The sequence below is a fragment of the Zootoca vivipara genome, chromosome 7, assembly GCF_963506605.1.
Source record: "Zootoca vivipara chromosome 7, rZooViv1.1, whole genome shotgun sequence".
NCBI lineage: Eukaryota > Metazoa > Chordata > Lepidosauria > Squamata > Lacertidae > Zootoca > Zootoca vivipara.
This window is the reverse complement of record NC_083282.1, coordinates 30,718,574-30,737,545: the sequence shown is the minus strand read 5'-3', so window position 1 is coordinate 30,737,545 and position 18,972 is coordinate 30,718,574. Positions and strand designations below refer to the sequence as shown.

At 41.0% G+C, this 18,972-nt stretch overlaps 1 protein-coding gene across 4 annotated transcripts in view; it reads left to right on the top strand.

The window, feature by feature from the left end:
• Positions 1 to 18,972, top strand: part of ST6GALNAC3 (ST6 N-acetylgalactosaminide alpha-2,6-sialyltransferase 3) — a 260,006-nt gene that overhangs the window by 145,728 nt on the left and 95,306 nt on the right. For all 4 annotated transcript variants that reach the window (XR_009557886.1, XM_035121516.2, XM_035121514.2 and 1 more), the window contains one exon: positions 8,678 to 9,087. Coding sequence is in view for 3 of the 4 variants with exons in the window: in XM_035121516.2 (XP_034977407.2) it covers positions 8,678 to 9,087 (410 nt within the window). In the remaining variant the exon portion in view is untranslated. The remainder of the gene's footprint in view (positions 1 to 8,677; positions 9,088 to 18,972) is intronic.

Sequence of the window (18,972 nt, the reverse complement as noted above, 5' to 3'; positions counted from 1 at the left end):
ATTATCCAAATGCTATATGTGAGGGTTTTCATGTTGGCGTGTGTGTTTTATATCAATGACTCGGACAATCTCTTTACTTGTTTCTATCATGAGCTAAGGCATTCTGGTGAAATGAGAGATGTTCTAGAAAAAGCAATTTATTAAATTTTGAGACGCAAACAGGATGTGGGAATCTTTATTTTTATTTTTAGGGGAAAGGGTTGTTTCCCAACTACATGCTTGTCCCAGCAGTCACAGGCAGGTAGTCTGTAGAATAGAAGTCACTCTTCAGATGATGATAGATGTTGCTTTGCTAAGGTTTGGGAGAAATCAGCATAGATGGAAGTCCATGACAGCTGGGAAAATCCATTCAGCATAGGGCTACAGGTATATCCATTTCCAAATTAAGTCAGCCTGTGTGCGTGAATTGGGGGATCTGGCAGGATAGGAAACCTCAGGTCTTTCTAGCCGGCTCTCAAAACTCACACACCCTATCCCACATTTGCCTCTGGTTCCATGCACTTCTGGCAGCCCCCAAAGTTTCCCCCATGAGAAAACATGGTCCATGGACTAAAAGACAAGGTTCCCTGCTCCTAGGCTAGGACATATGTAGGTACTCAATGGTGCATGCAGTTGTGTGTGTAATCAATTACAATATGTGTAATGCATATTGTACCCTGAATGCTGTGTTTTCAGCAAGAGGTTAGAAGCCATGCCAGACTTGACATTAAATATGTCTTTGTATTTAGTGTGCTGGTGTTTAATGCAAATAGCAGTCCGGTATAGTGGGTGAGGGTAGCGCATAATACTTCGGATTGCAGCAGGCGAGGAGGCTCAAAATCACATATATGTGGATTTGGTTGGAAGCTCCCGTTGGTTTCATAGTAGGAATCCCTCCCCCCCAAATGCAAACAGCATAGGGAGGTTGTCAGTGTCTTTCATCAAGATGGCAGAAGGGGAGGAAAGGGTTAGTCCTGGTTATTAGAAACCTCCCCTCCCTGCCCCACAAGCAGCTACAAACATACATTAATGTCGCATCTAATTTGGCCCCAAACCACATTTTTAAGTTATATATGTTGCACTGAAATTTTTAATAGTAGATATTAGTAGATGAATGGCAGTTTCCCAGTGAGATATCACATTCATTTGGAAACATTTCCACTTGCATTGAAAGCACCAATTATTTAGCTAACGTTTTACCAGCCATAATATTTCTAGTAGAAACATTTGTCAGGTAAGTGTGGACACGTTTCCTGACACACCTAAGACAGCATCACATTAAATTTAGGAGTCTATGATGTCATTCCCTGGCATTCAGCATGGGCTGTGATAATTGAAACCGTTGCTCTAAAAGTAGCCAGATTGAAGTCTGAATATTCAGTAGATATCTGTATTCATCACTTTACTTGTCAGACCTTTAAGACTGCACTAGGGGCTCTGCTCTCTGTCCTAATCCATGTATGATGTCACATGAGCCATATGTAATGTCACATACAAGACACAGGAACACATTTGTAATGGTGGCTCCATGATTGTGGGACTCTTTCCCAGTACAGAATCACCAAGCACTCTGCCATCTGCTAAATGTCAGGAAGAGAAGGTTTTTTCTAAAAAATCAGACTAGCTTTTAATAAATGTCCTGCTATTTTATGCTGTTTATGCAGAAGTTTTAATGCTGCTGCCTCAGTTTAATTGTTGCTAATTTTTTCTGCTTTAAATTTGACTTTGACTTTTTTTTGAAATCTTTTTTTATTGCAAGCCACTATGGTTAGAACCACAGAGTCTAGGGCTTGCTGATCAGAAGGTCGGCGGTTCGAATCCCTGCAACGGGGTGAGCTCCTGTTGCTCGGTCCCAGCTCCTGCCCACCTAGCAGTTCGAAAGCACATCAAAGTGCAAGTAGATAAATAGGGACCGCTCCGGCGGGAAGGTAAACGGCGTTTCCATGCACTGCTCTGGATCGCCAGAAGCAGCTTTGTCATGCTGGCCACATGACCCGGAAGCTGTCTGCGGACAAACGCCGGCTCCCTCGGCCTATAGAGCGAGATGAGTGCCACAACCCCAGAGTCGGACACGACTGGACCTGATGGTCAGGGGCCCCTTTACCTTTATGGTTAGAAGCCATGCCAGACTTGGTTGCATGGTTGCAATAGTGAGTATGAATCTGAACTCCAGTAAGATAAAACTTTATCTAACTTATACTCAACTGAAAGTCTGTTTCTGCTGCTTTATAATGCCAATTGCCTTTGCTTCCCCAGTAACAATGGGCTTTCCTGATCATTCAGTTTGCAGGAACTGCTTTGCAAAGGACCATCATGTTGCACTTGTTCTGGAAACTGAAACCCAGGCTGACAATTTGCTTATTGTTAAATAATTTCCAAGTGTTAAAAGTTTGATGATTCTGAACATTAAATTTTATGAAGACAGGGATGCTTTCTGCAGCGTGAGGCCTGGAGCCAACTCGCTTGCTGTAGTAGGAGGAACAGGGGACTAAAACTCGCACATAAGTAATCAGATCCAGCTTGTGTCTCTGTGTGTATGTGCATGTTGGTTATAGTTTGTGATTTATATATAGTGCTCTTGAGAGCCACACTAAATTGGAACGTCGGGTTTGTGAACATGCCAGCAAATGTAGCATTGCCTTGCCTTCTAGAATATGCTGAGCTTTCTTGCCTACAAAGTCTTTGTCCCAGGTTGAGGTCTGTGGAAAGTAACTATGTGTGGATGGAAACAGCTTGGCTAATTATTCTGGAAACAGAAGAAAATTAAAATACTTTTTCCCCCTTTTGCTTATAAGACACAGGGAAGCAATAAAAGCAATGCCAGGCAGTTAATGGCTCTTTTGTATCTTTCATTTGAGAGACCTCAAAAGAACATCAGGAAGAATCAAGGCAAATGCTATTCCCACCTGGTATCATTAAACATGTTGCATTCTCCAAAATGAAAAACTCTGATGATATTCTGGAAGAGCTGAAGAATAAATAGCACTAAAATGAAGTATGAATCTCTAGAGCTTTGGTACCTGCATTGTTAGAATCCATGCAAATTGGATAATTACAAGAGAAGCTCAAATTAGAGGAGTAAATTAATGTTTGGTGTGACTTGTTAATAATTGCCCCTCTCAAACATTAAGAGGATTAATATTGCATTCTTTCTAAATTACAAAAAAAGAGAAATTCCCATAATTAAGATAGCAACAGAAATGGTTTAATTTTGAATTTTCTGAATGTCCATGATAATTTAATCATAAGGCTCATTTTCTATGCAAAACACAGAACGTTGAAAGACGACTGTTGCTGGGGAAATGAGGATGGGGCAGATCCCTTTTAATCTTTTGAACCAAATTCATTGTTTATTCATCTTTTCACAATGGGAATCATGTGTATTCACACCACTGTGTCCATTTGGTAACACACATCAGTAAATACGCAGCAGCTGTTAGGAAGTGCTAGTTAGTTTTGCCGATGACCTTTTCCGGTTTGGTTTCTTTCATTATTTAATAGTGTAACCTTTGATTTTGTGGAGCAGCTTCAATGCTAAATGCAAAGGTTTAATCATTGGAATTGCTTCATAAGTGACCTTTATTACATAGCTATCTCTTTGCAAGGGAAATCTCATTGTTTTTCAAGTCCTAATTCACCGTTTTAATTATGCTTTCTATTGACCGCAAGCTCTAGTGGAAAACGGAAAGGTCAAAGATTCCATTGTTCCCTTACGGATTTAAATGTAAGTTCTCTGCAACTGATACATGTTGCATTAAAAAAAATAGGATGGGTCTTTTCTATACATAACCAGAGTGAATCAGAGTTGCAGCATGCAGCATCTTCAGTAGTTCTCCTCAACAGCATGGTTCTGCAGTCAAACAAGATGGCAGGAAGACATTCAAAGACATCTTAGTGTTGCGTTTTGAACAGATAGAACGATTCCTGGAGGACCAGAGCTTCTCAAGGGAAGGATTTAGTTCTTGAAAAGTTGGCTTGCTTTAGTGTTGGTATCAGGGAAAGCAGGAGCAATAACATGGGGTTCACAAGGAGAGGGGGCCATGCGCTAATGTGTCTTGCTGAGGGGCTGGGTGTGCTTGTTATTGCATGCATGCAAGCCAAAATTCATTTCTGTAAGAGCAGTCCAAACAAGCAAGTGTATGCAATAGCTGATTATTTTGGATGAACAGAAATGCTGGTCATATTTTTCAGAATGGTTTTTAGGCATCATTTAATATGAGTAATACTTCCATAAATATTTCCTTGGACTTTGCATTATGGACAATGGCTGCTTGAACATTTTCTTGCCTCCCCTTTTTCACTAGAAGTCATTGTTCATTTCAGATGAACAATGGGGGAAAATTATTATGATGCAACCAATTCCAGAATTTCTGTTTTATGTAATGTTACCATTGTGCTAATGAGAAGCTGGCATGTAGGGTGTCAGATGTGAGGCTGATAAAGACATGCCTGCAAAGGAACAACTAGGAGCCTTAAGGGGCATTCAGTTGTTCCGTGGCTAGTATGCCTTGCATATGAGGGAAAAATAAACTTGGTGTCAAATGAAAAGCCCACTGGGATGTGCTGCACTTGGGAGCTCCCAAGTGGCAACTCCCAAGTGCAGCCGATGCCTGTCCAAAGTGGGGTTTGAATCAATTTCAGCTGCAAACTCTTCTGGGATTGACTGCACTCAGGAATTGCACAGCCAATCTCACCAGGGTTTGCAGTAAGCACTAATCAGCTGCTTGATGTTAACTGCAAGCCCCTTTCAGCAGGAATTTTCCTTGGCAGGGAAAAAAAACCCCAGCAGCTTGTGTTTAAATGTGACTCCAAAGGAAGAAAGCAAATAATTGGGAGTGCACTCTCAATTATTTCCTTTGAAGTTGGGTGTCAAATGATTGACAGCTGAGTGCTCCTGCCCATCTATTAAGGTGACAGATTCTGCCCCCATCTCTGCTATAACAGATAGGAATTTTCCTCAAATAGTCATTTTGGCGTTGTCCATCGACTCATGGGAAATGTTATAGATGGTACCTGACTTAAGTCATAGGGTAAACTCACTGAAAACAATGGACTTAAGTTAGTCACTGCCATTGATTTCAGTGGGTGTGCTGTGAGCGTGACTCAGTTAATTATCACCTTACGTGAATATAAATTTGTATATGAATTCTCTACAATTGGGGTTTAACATTAATTCATCCAGGGAGAATATATGTCTGTAGTATCCTAAGATAACACACAAGAGTTCAACTAGGAACACTCACTCAATTTTATGGAGATTTTCCTGCTTCTAGAAGCAATTGAAAGGTAGCCTTCAGAACATATTTCATTTAAGTTACTACTTTGGATCATTTAAGTGATGAGCATCAATATGGCAATCCCATTTGGCAGGTACAGCCTTTGGGTATATTAAAAAATAAAGTGCTTAATTTGATATCCTCAAGTATCTCACGACAGTCTTGCTTGTATGAAGCTGCCAGTGTGTACTATCAATCACAGATGGCACCTTTTCTTCATGCAAGAAACATCAACATTGAGAAAAAGCTCTGAAAAAGCCATTGTAATCGAGTCATGATTATAAATAAACAAACGTAGTAAACGTATTAAAACATCAGTTTATAAACAGGCCATGTTAATCCACATTGAGTTCAAAAATCCTCTGGCAGAATCACTATTCCACACCAGTCCCACTGACATTATTATTGCTCATCAGTTTTGTAGCAACAGATGGTGGTGATGACACAGCTGTGCAAATCCTGAAGTCAAGACACCAAACAAGCAAACCTAGAAAGGGTCAAATAATAACGCCAACGGTAGATCCAGTAGGATGTGACAGATATTTAAGGTGGCAGAAACTTTAATCTAGATGGTCAATAATAAAGGCTTGAATTGAATTTATTTCGATGGCAATAGGTGCTCTTTAAAAATGGATTTCCTTTTATCCAGTTAATGATGTTTGACCTAAAGCACATACAAACAACAATTCTATTTCTTCTATATTTTGGGAGTGTGTGGGTAGATCACGTGTGTACACACACACCCTCTTCTTGGTGTTTACAAATACAAGTTTGACCCCAGAAGAGGCAGCTGAACCAGACCAGCCATTCTACTTCACCACTCTCAGGTGCAGAAATCCCTTCTTAGGTGGTACATGACTGCACATATTGTTGAGCTAGCTTTTACAAAATGATAACCACAAGACAATATAAAGGGGAAAGGCAATGTTCCAATAGGTTGATTTGTTACATTCCATATGAGCATTTTTTAAAAAGGAAAATGAACAGTGAACAGCAACCAATCAAGCGTACAGAGACCCATTCTTCCATAAGGAGGCATTTTTCCTTCAGTGTTTTTATATTGCTGTTTCTTCTTAGCGATTGTTGTGGGAAGTGATGGAAAAGACAGGAAACTTCTGTGTGGATCCAACATACTGCTGATGCAATGGTCCCATCAGGACAAATATTTCTGCTTTTGCAATGGAATGTTTTGCCATTCTGCTCCTTCTGCATGCCCCGCTAAATCCTTTTTAGGCATTTCTCCAACCCAACGGAGCAGATTTAGGGAGGGCACCCAGGGAAGGGAAGAATGGGGGAAGTCCCATTGTGCAAGTAGAAATCCTTGCACAGACAGCATGCATTAGTAGACAACTATCCTCTGTAGGTTTGCTGACAGGATCATGCTCATTGGCGCAACTTGTTAGTACTGTAGTTGAATTGGCTTAAGCTCCAGCAGGTCGATGGCCAGTCCAACCCTGCCCTCTTCCCACCACTGATAGGCCAGCTACCACCTACAAGGAAACTTCTTGTGGTTGCTTCCACCTATCACAGTTTAGTGGGACAGACCCAGGCGCTTCACAGTGGAATGCCCTGCAGTTTTCTTAGCCATTGTTTAATGGCTTAGCCTTATGCATGAAAACAGCCAATAGCTAACAAGGTATGTTTTTCAAATGATTCATAATTACCCTGCCATTATGAAATACATAAATTTAGAGATAACACAGACTTCTTCTTCTTCTTTCTTCTTCTTCTTCTTCTTCTTCTTCTTCTTCTTCTTCTTCTTCTTCTTCTTCTTCTGCGATCACTCATATCCGAGTAAGATTGTCTTCCATAAACACGGTTTTAACAATGGGTCCGTAAGTGACTGTGGAGGCCAATTATGGATCCACACGTCCTTCCACAGTGGGGACATTGGTTTCCGGGCGGGAGTTGATCACGGTGTGGATGTGTCATTATGAAATACTTAAATTCAGAGATAACACAGACACTACAATATTGACAAGATGTACCTAGGCAGCAGTATGATTAGATGACAAGAATGATTCCAGCAGTGGCAAATTACTTTGCTCCATTTATTATTAAATACCTTAATGACCGTAATAGATCTTTTCCTCACAGCTAATAATAAATAGCTTTTATATATCTAGAATGTATTAACTCTGTACACATATTCTTTTTTATCAATATTGTCAAGCCAGTACCGTACATTTTCCGCAGAGACCACCATGACCAAAAAGCAACTTGTCTACCAAAAACACATTACATACCTTCATTTCTAGACCTTTAAAAAAATGGGGTGGGGGAGGCTTCTTGTGAAGTATAATGCAAACAATTATTATCTAGTTGACTTAAAATTGCAGAGGGCAGAGATTACATTTTATTCAATGTTCAGTGATAATATAAGCAGGAGAAAGCCTCCCTGATGGCTTTGTTGTCATCCTGTTATTAAATAGCTTCACTTGCTTTGCCATGTGGGAGTTGACTCCTTTTCTCCTCGCTGCCACTGTGTTGTACTTTCCTTCTCTATTTTCTTTACAGTGCTCTTCCAACCAGACACCACGAGTGCAAATGCATATTATCTAACAACAGCATGTAATCATGTTAGTCTTCTAATAATCATGTCTGCATCTGCATTCTAATTGGCTAGGTAAAATTATTTGCCTCAAATCCTCCATAGGGTTCTAGCATTTATAATCCTCTCATTCTCTCTCTCTCTCTCTCTCTCTCTCTCTCTCTCTCTCTCTCTCTCTCTCTCTCTTTCTCTCTCTTTCTCTCTTTCTCTCTTTCTTTCTCTCTCTTTCTTTCTCTCTTTCTGCTACAATCGCTGAACTGCCAAAGTTCTCATTTCCAGCCTGCACTTTTCTGGTTGCACAGATGTTAGGTGCATAACGGACATGCTCCAGCATGGAATCCCACAGAACCTCATTCCTGCCTTGGCTTTAATAGTTCCATGGGTATTTTATTGACTATCTTACTAAGTTTTAATCCCAGACTTCCCCCCCCCCCCCGGCCTGTCTCAACTTCTTTTCCTCCCCTTTGACTAATTGGTACATGAGAATGGGCTTTTTCAATGGTTGCTCCCCATCTGTGGAATGCTCTTCCTAGAGAAATATGTCTGGTGCCATCATTGTCAGTTTTTAGGGGCCAGGCAATGACAGTTTATGTAGTATGAGACTCTTAACCTCAACTCTCTTTAGTTTCTGTAGTGTTGGTACTGATCCAGTGACAGAGAAGCTGATCACTGACAAATCAGTATCAGTGTCGGTCTTAGAATGCTCTGCCCTTGAACCACCTGAAATGTTGGTTGATTTGTTTCTGGTGCCATGCAGGCACTGGGCTGGGTAACATGCCTTGTCACATGATGAGGCAGGAGCCCAGATTTCTAGGAAGTGGTCTGTCCCAGAGACTGACAGTTTATTTTTGTTCTCTTCCTCCCTCACCAGCCTCTACAACTGGACTGTGACCTGTGTGCCATCATTTCAAATTCAGGTCAGATGTCTGAACAGAAAGTAGGATTTGAAATTGACCAGTCCTCATGTATCTGGAGGATGAACAATGCTCCCACCAAGGGCTATGAAGAAGATGTTGGGAAGCGGACCACAGTGAGAGTCGTCTCCCACACCAGTGTTCCCCTTCTGCTTAAGAATCCCGAATATTTTTTCAAGGAAACCAACAGCACAGTTTATGTCATCTGGGGACCTTTTCGAAACATGAGGAAAGATGGCAGTGGCATTGTGTACAACATGCTGAAGAAGACTGTGGAGAGCTACCCTGGGGCAAAAATCTATGTGACCACAGAGAAGCGCATGAGTTACTGTGATGAAGTATTTAAGAAGGAAACGGGGAAAGATAGGTAAGTCCTGCCTGGCAGATTGAAAACTTATACCAATGTTGAAAAAGGATATGCCATTCTTGAGTTGTTTACTGTACATGCCCACAATGAAGTAATTTGCTGAAGGCCATTGAAATGTGTCCATTGCAGGGACAGGACTCAAACTCATGATTTTTGGATCAAAGTCAGTGTTATCCACTAGGCCATGTTGACTCTTTTGCCATGTTCCATATGTTATACTTTCAGCTCCTCACTCCATTGAAAGGCCTTGAATGTGACAGTGAAGTGTGTTCTGAATCTGAGCCACTGGGTAAGCTGTCAAAGAATAACTTAGCTCCATATGTGAGGGGAAATGGCTGTGTGTGCCTTGCCAAACCTTTAGACATTTGTTCACTGTATCAGTTTCAGACTCTCAATTTTTCTTACTTTTGTTACTTAAGCTAGATATTGTAGTTTCCTCAGAGAAACAACAGCCCTCGCTTCCATTGTTGCTTTAAACAGTGCACTGATTTTGCTGCAAACCAAGTTACAGGGAAGCCAAATGCTACTCCTATAGTACACAAAGTACACAAATGTAAAACTTGACTTGGAACCAGGGAGGTTTATTCCTAAAATATCAACTGTATACATGCTGTGCACCACTAGTGAATTGCTATAACATATTTCTAGCCTGACAAGCCTCTAATGACACTTGGATGTTAGTTGATCTTGAGAAACAAAGTATTTCTAGCACAAGATTATCTCAATTTTGAACTACTTGCTGGTGGGGGAAAGCGATCAGGAATGAGCTGCAAACAGGTCTGTGACGCAAATAACCAAAGCATTTAAAATCAGTCATTAATATTAGTTGGTGGAAGAGGCTAAAACCAACCTCTGTTAAGGAGCTAATGTCCACCAACCTCTCACATTCCAAAACAGATTCCCTGTTTACCTAATCTGAACACAAAATAACTTCTGAAACAGGCTGTCAAAACCTGGCTATTGTTCTTGACACCATGATGGTGTGAACGTGAAGAAAATTTTGTTCTTTTTTGCAGACCCTCATTAGGGAAATGTTTATATGTTTAAGGCAGTGTGAGCTTTCCTTTCTGAATAATTGTGCATAAATAATGCCTTTTCATTTTTATGATTGTGGAGGTGCTCAGACACTGACAGCTTTTTCCAATACTTCATTAGCACTTTTCAAAGCTGCATTATGTATACAGAGTAAGATGAAAGGAAAATTTAAACTATGTTTATAGGGATGCCAACCAGTAACCAAATGTGAAAAGGATTTCCCCCGCTTTGTGACTGTGTACCTGAATTCCACACTATTGAGTTGCCTTGAAGTTTGAAACCTAATAGAAAATCTTACAGCATCGTTTAATTAGTAAATAGCTGGGAAAGGAATCCTTGTAGATTCCATTAAAACAAAAGAGTTCATTCTGGTCTGATAAAATGCACTGAGCAGCTCTAAATAGCATTTAATTAGCTGGCACCAAAGCTGCTCCACCCTCAGGGATGCGTAAAATTAATGAAGGTCAGAAGCAAAGAGATAAATGCTACCACACACCACAGCCTTATGTGGAGGTGATGTGGAGGAAGGGAGTGTCTTGGTGGCGAGGCTCATTTTGGAAACCATTTGCCCTTAAAAAACAGAAAGTCACTTTCACAGAAGCAATGCTTAAAATGAGCATCAAGCAACATTGCTGTGGGCTAGGCTGGTCTAATTTGAGCCAGCTTGGAACCCCCCTCACAGTTTATCCTGAACAGTCCAGATTAGCAGTGGTGCAGTGCCTTAAGCAAAAAGTGTGTTGCAATCTGCTGTCAGGCCCAGTACCTTGACTAGTGTGCCTCTGTTTAATTATTATACCACCCACAATACTGGCTACCCCAGTGATCATCACATGTGGTGCAGATTGGTAATACTGTGTTCAGAACCTTGTATTACGCAAGCATACTGCTTAGTCAGATGTTGCTGAGATGTTTTGCTTTCCTTTGTTTTAAAAGATTACTATAAACAACATAGTTATAGTATAGGTCTTCTAAAATTCTTATAAATAATTTTAAACTACCTTTTATGTTGTGAACTGCCATGAGATCTACGGTGTCAGGGATGAGCCAGTGGCTTCCAGTTCCCCGGAGGGGAACCTGGGGGGGGGGGAGAAGAGGACATTGTGCCCGAGGGGGAGGGAGATAATGAGGGGAGAGCTGTCGGAGTAAGTCTAGAGGCTAGAGAGCTAGGAAGTTCACAGGAGCAGCAAGGGTTAAGCTCGAGCTCAGAATCGGGGGGGGGGGTTACCCCAGCTCTCACAAGACGTGCAGAAAAGAGGAGGGCTGAAAGGCGAGATGGGAGACTTCATCATTTTATGGGTTGGTGGAAGGGCAAGCGCAGGCCTCAGCAGAGATCTGAACTGAGTGACTCTGATGAATGATTATTATGTGCTAATGACCTGTTGTAAATACTGTAAATAGAGTCTAAAAACGTCAGGAGACTCTCGTGGTGATTGTTGTGAAGAGAGGAAGCCCCATAAGCCCTGACATAGGGATGAAGAATGGTATACAAATTTAATAATAATTAAAAGATACTTAACTAATCATCAGCATACCTCATAGTTGGCATTCACATCAGCGTCTCAAATCAGATTGGGGACCCACCAGATTACAAGTAGCTCAAATGCGGAAGACTAGTTGCTATGATGAGCTTCAGAGCTCAACCAAGTCTCTAACAGCTGTTCTCAGCTATATCCCCAAACTCATGGGCAAACAGTGGTTAAACAGGCTATGCTTTGGCCTCGAGCTGTAGACTCTTAAGGCACAACACATATCTTTAGCAATTATTTAATATAAGGATTTGATGAATGAGTAGAGTTGGAGCCGTTGGTGGATGAGTAGACTCCTTAGTAAGGTCCAGGTTGCTTACTCAGGTGAACCATTAGTTCAGGGTGCAGGCCCAACCATGGGATTGTAATAGAGATATTTGTGATCTTCTGCTCCTCAGTCGAGGCTACTGTTTCCTTTAAGACATGCCTGTTCCCTTATGCCACCACTTCTGGGCTAGTGTCTTGAGTCACCACATATGATGGGAGTTTCTGAGACCAGTATTGTTCATGTATTATTTTGATACTTATTTTTTAGAAAAATAAAAATTTTTGGAAACAAAGGGCTTCCAAGGTGGTTCACTGTACATCATAATGTGATTTTAAAAAACCCAGCATCAGAAGAGTTAAGCGTTGTAGTCACCTATGTTATCCTCAGAGCAGACCCACTGAAGTGAACGGACCTAAGCTAGTCATGTACATGAACTTCAGGGGGTCTACTCTGAGTAGATCTAGCATTGAATACTACCCCTGGAGTTACTAAACTGTTAAAAACTTGTCAGAAGCTGGCAGAATAAAAATGGTTTGGCTGCCCACCAACTACCAAAGATGGAGCTATTTCAATTTCCCCTTTCAGAGAATCCCTTAGCAGTGGAACATACCACATCACCATTTAGCCTCATCACTGTAGTCCCAATCCTGGTACACGGGGTTCTATCACCCTACTCTTGTTCTGTGCCTTCTATGTATTCATTTCCATTGTTCTCAGTTATGGTATGTTGCCATTACAGGATATAAATAATATTTGCTGCTGCTTGCTCCAGTATAACCCAAGATGCACCAAGATTTGCACGGGGGCAGAATTAGTATTCTGTGCACGTCATCAACTCTGGTCCACCTTTGGAAATAAGGAATGGACAAAATGAATCCAATAAGCAAGTTGCATATTTTGAAAAGTAGTTAGTATTTTAGATAGATCCGAAGGCAACAAATTGCTTTTGAGCTTCACATGGCGGAGTCCTTAGTCTCCTCAGTATGCTCACCAGATGGTGCAACATATTAGGCTTTGAAAGTGATGTTTTTTCATTTGAGGCAGAGACATGCATCATGCTGCTCACTGACTTCTGAGTCAGGATGCAAGGATATGGAATTGCTGAACCTGAGACTTTGATCAGCTTCATCGATGCAATTGGCTTGTTACCATGACAATAAATGTAATCCATGTAGTCTGTGCTATAAAACTGCTTGTTCCAAAGTAACTTTGTTGAGAGTCAGTAACCTATGAGATCCTTTTACCATTGGTTGTGATTCTGCCTGTTTGCGAAGATGAGGCTGAGACAGATCTGTCACCTTCCCTCCATATCTCTTCATTTATTATATTTATAACTTCATTTACAAGATTTATAATGTTTCCAAGCACAATTCAGTGTGTTTCTTCTGACCTTTAAAGCCCTAAATGACCTTGGGCCAGTATACCTGAAGGAGCATCTCCACCTCCATCGTTCAGCCTGGACACTGAGGTCCACCTCTGAGGGCCTTCTGATGGTTCCCTCACTGCAATAAGTGAAGTTACAGGGAGCCAGGCAGAAGGCCTTCTCGGCAGTGGCACCCTCCCTGTGGAACGCCCTCCCATCTGATGTCAAGGAGATACACAACTTTTAGAAGACATCTGAAGGCAGCCCGGTAACCGGGAATTTTTTAATGTTTGGTGTTTTGTTATGTTTTTATATGTGCAGGAAGCTGCCCAGAGTGGGTGGGGAAACCGAGCCAGAGTATAAATACTCATTCATTCATTCATGATGGCATACATAAGATTCTCAAGTGGTCACTTATTCAGTTGCTTATCTGACCTGGAGCTCCATATCATCATTATAAAGTTGCTGCATCAGGGATATTGCTTGGGAATGGGGTGACAGGGCATGGGGAAAATCTTTATTCAGATTGCCCCAAGTATTTCTAGCTGGTATAAATTTTATTTGGGTGGGTGATTTTGATTACTGGGTGAATATTAATTTGGTGGGATAAAATACATTTAAGTGATTTTTATCTAGAGATTATTTGGGGGGGCAGGAATGGGCTTAATGCCAATACTAAAATATGCTAGCATGGTTTATATACATGAGCTTCACAGTGTCTTAAACTTTGAAGCTCTTTGCATGAGGTCTTCTACAGTGCTAATGCAAATCAGCTCTCAGATCGGCTTCCCTAGGCAGCACGGACAAGGATCTGCTTTACTTTGCTATCTGAACCGTACAAATGTACATTTCTATGCAAATTTAAACAGCTGCCCTGCAAATATTGTTGTTTGTTGTTAGTCGTCTTAGTTGTGTTCGACTCTCCGTGACCTGATGAACCAGAGCATGCCTTGGAAACTCTCTTCTCAAAGCTTCTTCTTTTTTATGTGCATGGAGTTTTCTTGGCAAAATACTGGAGTGGTTTGCCAGTTCCTTCTCCAGGTGGATCACATTTAGTCTAAACTCTCGGCTATGAGCTGTCCGTCTTGGGTGGCCTTGCACGGCATAACTCATAGCTTCTTGGAGTTATTCAAGCCCTTTCGCCATGACAAAGCAGTGATCCATGAAGGGGCTGCAAATATTAGTAGAATAATAAAGCTTGTGAGTTCGCGTACTAGAGTACACCTAATAGGCACATTTAAGCTCATGGAGCAGCAGAGATCCAACCAAGAGCAGAGAATTGTTAAAGTATCATTTGGAGTGGTAAAAAATCTTCAACTTTGGTGGTTTGCTTTTATTTCTTTTCCCCCCATCTTCCTGTAGCAAGAGCTACAGTAAAATATGTTTGTATGAATTGTACAAATAATTGTGAAAATAACTCATGGGTTATTTTAAAAACAGAATAGTATCACATATTATTTTTATGAAGTCAAAAAGTACTGTTGGGGTGGGGGGAATCCATAACCTAAGTCTATCAGATTAAAAATGGTTTTCAGTTGTGTGTGTCTGTGTCTGTGTGCATGCATGTGCTCTGGTATACTGTGGTAAACTCATGGCTTTGCAACTTTGAAAAGGTCCACTTTATAAATTGGGAGCATCCCCAAACTTTTACTGTGAGCATTCCCTGAACTATTCATTGCCCATCTCTGTTCTTTATTTCTTTTTTTTTTTTATAAAGCAATTCTTTCAGAAAAGGTTAATGGTTTTGTCCATCTTCATTCATGGAATGACTAATAGCCCCTTTGTCAGTTAAGAGTTCTTTATTGGCTGAAAAAACAAAGGGTATGAAGCACAAAATGTTAATGAAATAAATAGATTTTTCATTATAAAACACTTAAAGCTAATCCTGTAACACTCCTGAATGCAAGAAACATTCCTGATAGCATGTGTCTGGTGGAATGGTGGGGGGTGGGAGCAGGGAGGGAGAAAGAGAATGGTATTTTCACTGCCTTCTAACAGTCCAGAATCAACTGATGAAGTACATAGTCCAGGACTGGACTAGATTTTATCCAGATGTTTTATTATTAAGTGCATTTAAGTGCACATCAAGGACTGCCTATCCCCATATAACTGACCTTGTGATCATAATCTGAGACCCTTCTTCATGTGCCCCCTCCACCAGAGGTCCGAAGGGTGGCAACACAAGAACGGGCCTTTTCTGCGGTGGCTCTCGGCTTGTGGAATGCTCTCCCTACAGAGGCTTGCTTGGCAACTTCACTGCATATCTTTAGGCTCCAGGTGAAAACATTCCTCTTCTTCCAAGCCTTTGGCTAATTAAATAATATATTTTTGTAGGGAAGCCATGGCTGCTTAAAGTGGTATTATATTGCTTTACATGTATAGTGCAGATGGGGCCCTGGTTTAAAAAAAAGTTGTGTTACACACCGAGAAAAGGCCAGAGATGAATATGGCAGATGTGTGGTGCCTATTGGAAATGTTTGGAGCCCAAGAAAACATGTGGAACAGCCCTCCACAATGGGTGACTCAATGGGTCGCCATCTATCAAGGCCAGCAAGGGGCTTGAAACCCCTACCCCTCAACTGTCCTGATAAAATCAGGACATCCTTTTTTTGTGCAGGAGCACAGTGCTCCAAAACACATATTTTTGGGTACCACAATCTCACCCCCCATAAGTGCTTGATGGAATGGTATCTATAGGAGGCCATCTGCTGTAGAGCATAGTGATTTGTTGGGCATATGATACTTTAGTTCTTGTTGGGAAAGTTCATATATAGCTGGCTCAGGTTTGTATATTCTCATCCTCAACCACCAGCAACCTACAATATTTCTGTTAGAATATTATATTATAATATTAATACTTACTTTCAAGGTGTTACAAACATTTACCCATTCTACAAAGTCTCCTCAGATTAAATGATCCCATCAAATTGGGTGGCAATTAAATGATTAAATTATATCCACATAACTGATAAACGCATGGAGGTTCCCATTAACATTTTCCATCATTTGTATTATTTTATTTTTTAAAATCCTAGCTTTAACTTGGCCAGACTAAACCAGATCAGGCTCAAATTCATCATTATGTTATGAAGCACTTATAGCTCAATCCTGAACATGTCACCTCAGCAATAAGCCTCATTGAGTTCAATGGAATTTACTTCTAGGCTCATGTGCATTAGGACAACAGCTTCATCTGCCTAATCCAGTCCGTCTCTTTCTGTTTATGCCCAGATGGGGTTTCCTCCATGGATAAATACAGTCTTGCTTGTTAATTCATATCTCCTTCTCTGTCCATACTATTGACACATACGCCATGACCCTAGTTTTAATACAGACACATTAATAATTTGGCCTCAGTGGGCAGGCGGATCATTACAGGAGGCCTTAGAAATAATTGCCCACTAATGTGAAAAAGCAGAAATATGTACAGTATTATATTGCTCATAATGTAATCATTAAAATAACAATTATGTGATAATGAAAGGATTCATTATGCTTAAGTTTATCTTTACATAATGTTAATAGCTAACGAAAACTGCAAAGATTATATCTAATTAAATTGAACAACATTACCAAAGCCTGCTTTGTAGAAAGGCGATCTTTAGCACAGAATTTTACATTCACGTGGAGTGTAGTTCAAGTCCATTTTTTACATATTCAGAAATGTGACCATTTTATAATAAACTGTAACTGATTCTTTTCCATTAAATGAATTGGAAATGCATTCACTCAGGACAAATCCATTAAATGTACTTCAAATTATGTTGATGTGAAGTCCCTGAATAAATGAGAAATAGAAAATTACACAATAATGTGGGCTATTATTATTACAATTATTATGGCCTGTCATTCCGGAATGTCTGCTGAGACCTGGTGTTGATTGCAAATAGTTCTTCAGAGGTCAGATAGCACCAACAAGAGGGCATTAACTGATGGAGCATTCCATTCATGCAGCCTGAGATTCTCAAGTGTTGCTTGTACAGCAATCATCAAATAGTGAGTTCTCAGACAAGACCCAAGTTTCCCTCTGAGATAAGGAACTACCCAGAGGATTCTAATATTCTTCATGGAACCATTTATTTCTTACCACATGCTGCGTACCTACCAGCTTGTAGTTAAATGCCTGCAGCCCTGTGACACTTTTCCAAGGCCTCTGATTTCCCCCAAGGTTTCCATTTATTTCTCTTTTCTGGAAAATCTCAGGAAAACTTGTTCCTTCAGAGGGGGTGCAAACCTTCCCAGAACAGGTAACTCACTTGTCTCCTGTATAAACTGTTTGTGAGCAGAAACTTGTTCCAATGCATGAATTATTGTTCCTTGCATCAGGCAGAGCACCTTATAACATCTCTGGTGTGAACAGCTAATGATTAGAACTTATCAGAATAACTCATGGAAACATTTCAATAAATAATAGGTTGTTAGGCAGGTATGTGCACTGTAGCTGATAGTGCTCTAATGACCTCCCTGGTGATGGGAGGAACTGATTTCCCTGGGATGATTATGATTGTCGTAGACCATAACTACAGCTTACAACATTGATTCTTTTAAAAATTAATGTAGCATGAGTGAGTGGGCTTTGTAGCAACCAGATTTCTTTCTGTTATTTGGAGAGGGAAATAGTGGCTGCTTTTATTTTCTATCAAAGGAACAAAAGAACAACAAAAACACAGTGCAGATTTTTTTAAAACAATTGCACTATAGAATTATCTGTAAGGCATTCTATGGGTTGCACCCAATATATGCCATTGCGTGTTGCGACCCAGAGACCGCCGCCCTAAATAAATTCACACTTGACTCAAATTTTGGTTTGGTTTTTGGCAGAATTTAGGCCACAACTTTATTGATTACAGAAAGTGAGTGGTTGCATAGGCTCTGGTTCGACTAGCTCCCTGTACCCTTCCAGGTAGCACTGACCCAGGGCGCCAGCATAGGTCAGCCAAGGGTGAACACCTGGATAGGTGAAAAGCTGGCAACAGGCTATGCCCACTACCCAGATGTCCCCCTGGACTCAGACATGGGCACAACCCCCTCACAGGGGTTGACCAAACCATTTGAGTCCCTGGATTTCTTTAACGGAATATGCTTCACATAGGGATGGTGAGAGCATTCTCCCATCCCTATCACCTGAACCAGAGCCTATCCACAACCTTACAAGTTGTGACGATTTGCTACGCAGCAGGTGAAACCCAAATGGCACCAGCCAATCAGCCAAGTGGGAAAAAATCCTGGCATGCCCCTGTCCAACGACAGACGGCACACGACGGTATAGCAAGGTCAAGTGCAACAAAGCCCTTAAAGGTAGGCAGATGTTCCGAATGTACGCACCGAAAGAGAAAGCTCTGGTTCACATGCATGGGTATATACAGGTCCCTCGATCCATTTGGACTGCGCCCCATTGGCCAGATTGAACCCAACATTGAGGGACCTACCAATCGGGTATTGTAACTGACCAATCTTACCCACCCACAACACAGGTGCTTAGTCTCCAGGTCTCACCGCAACACGTGCCCTCTTTGAGGGAGGACTCGATTTTTAAAAATCATACATATACTCTGTATGAAATCCTATTTGCATAATTGAGTAAGTGGCCAGATTTCCAAAAGAGTTGTACAGGCATGTATTATATTGGGGAAAACATACCATACATTATGTAGAGAACCTGGAAAGATAAAACTCTGATCGCTTCCCTTTAA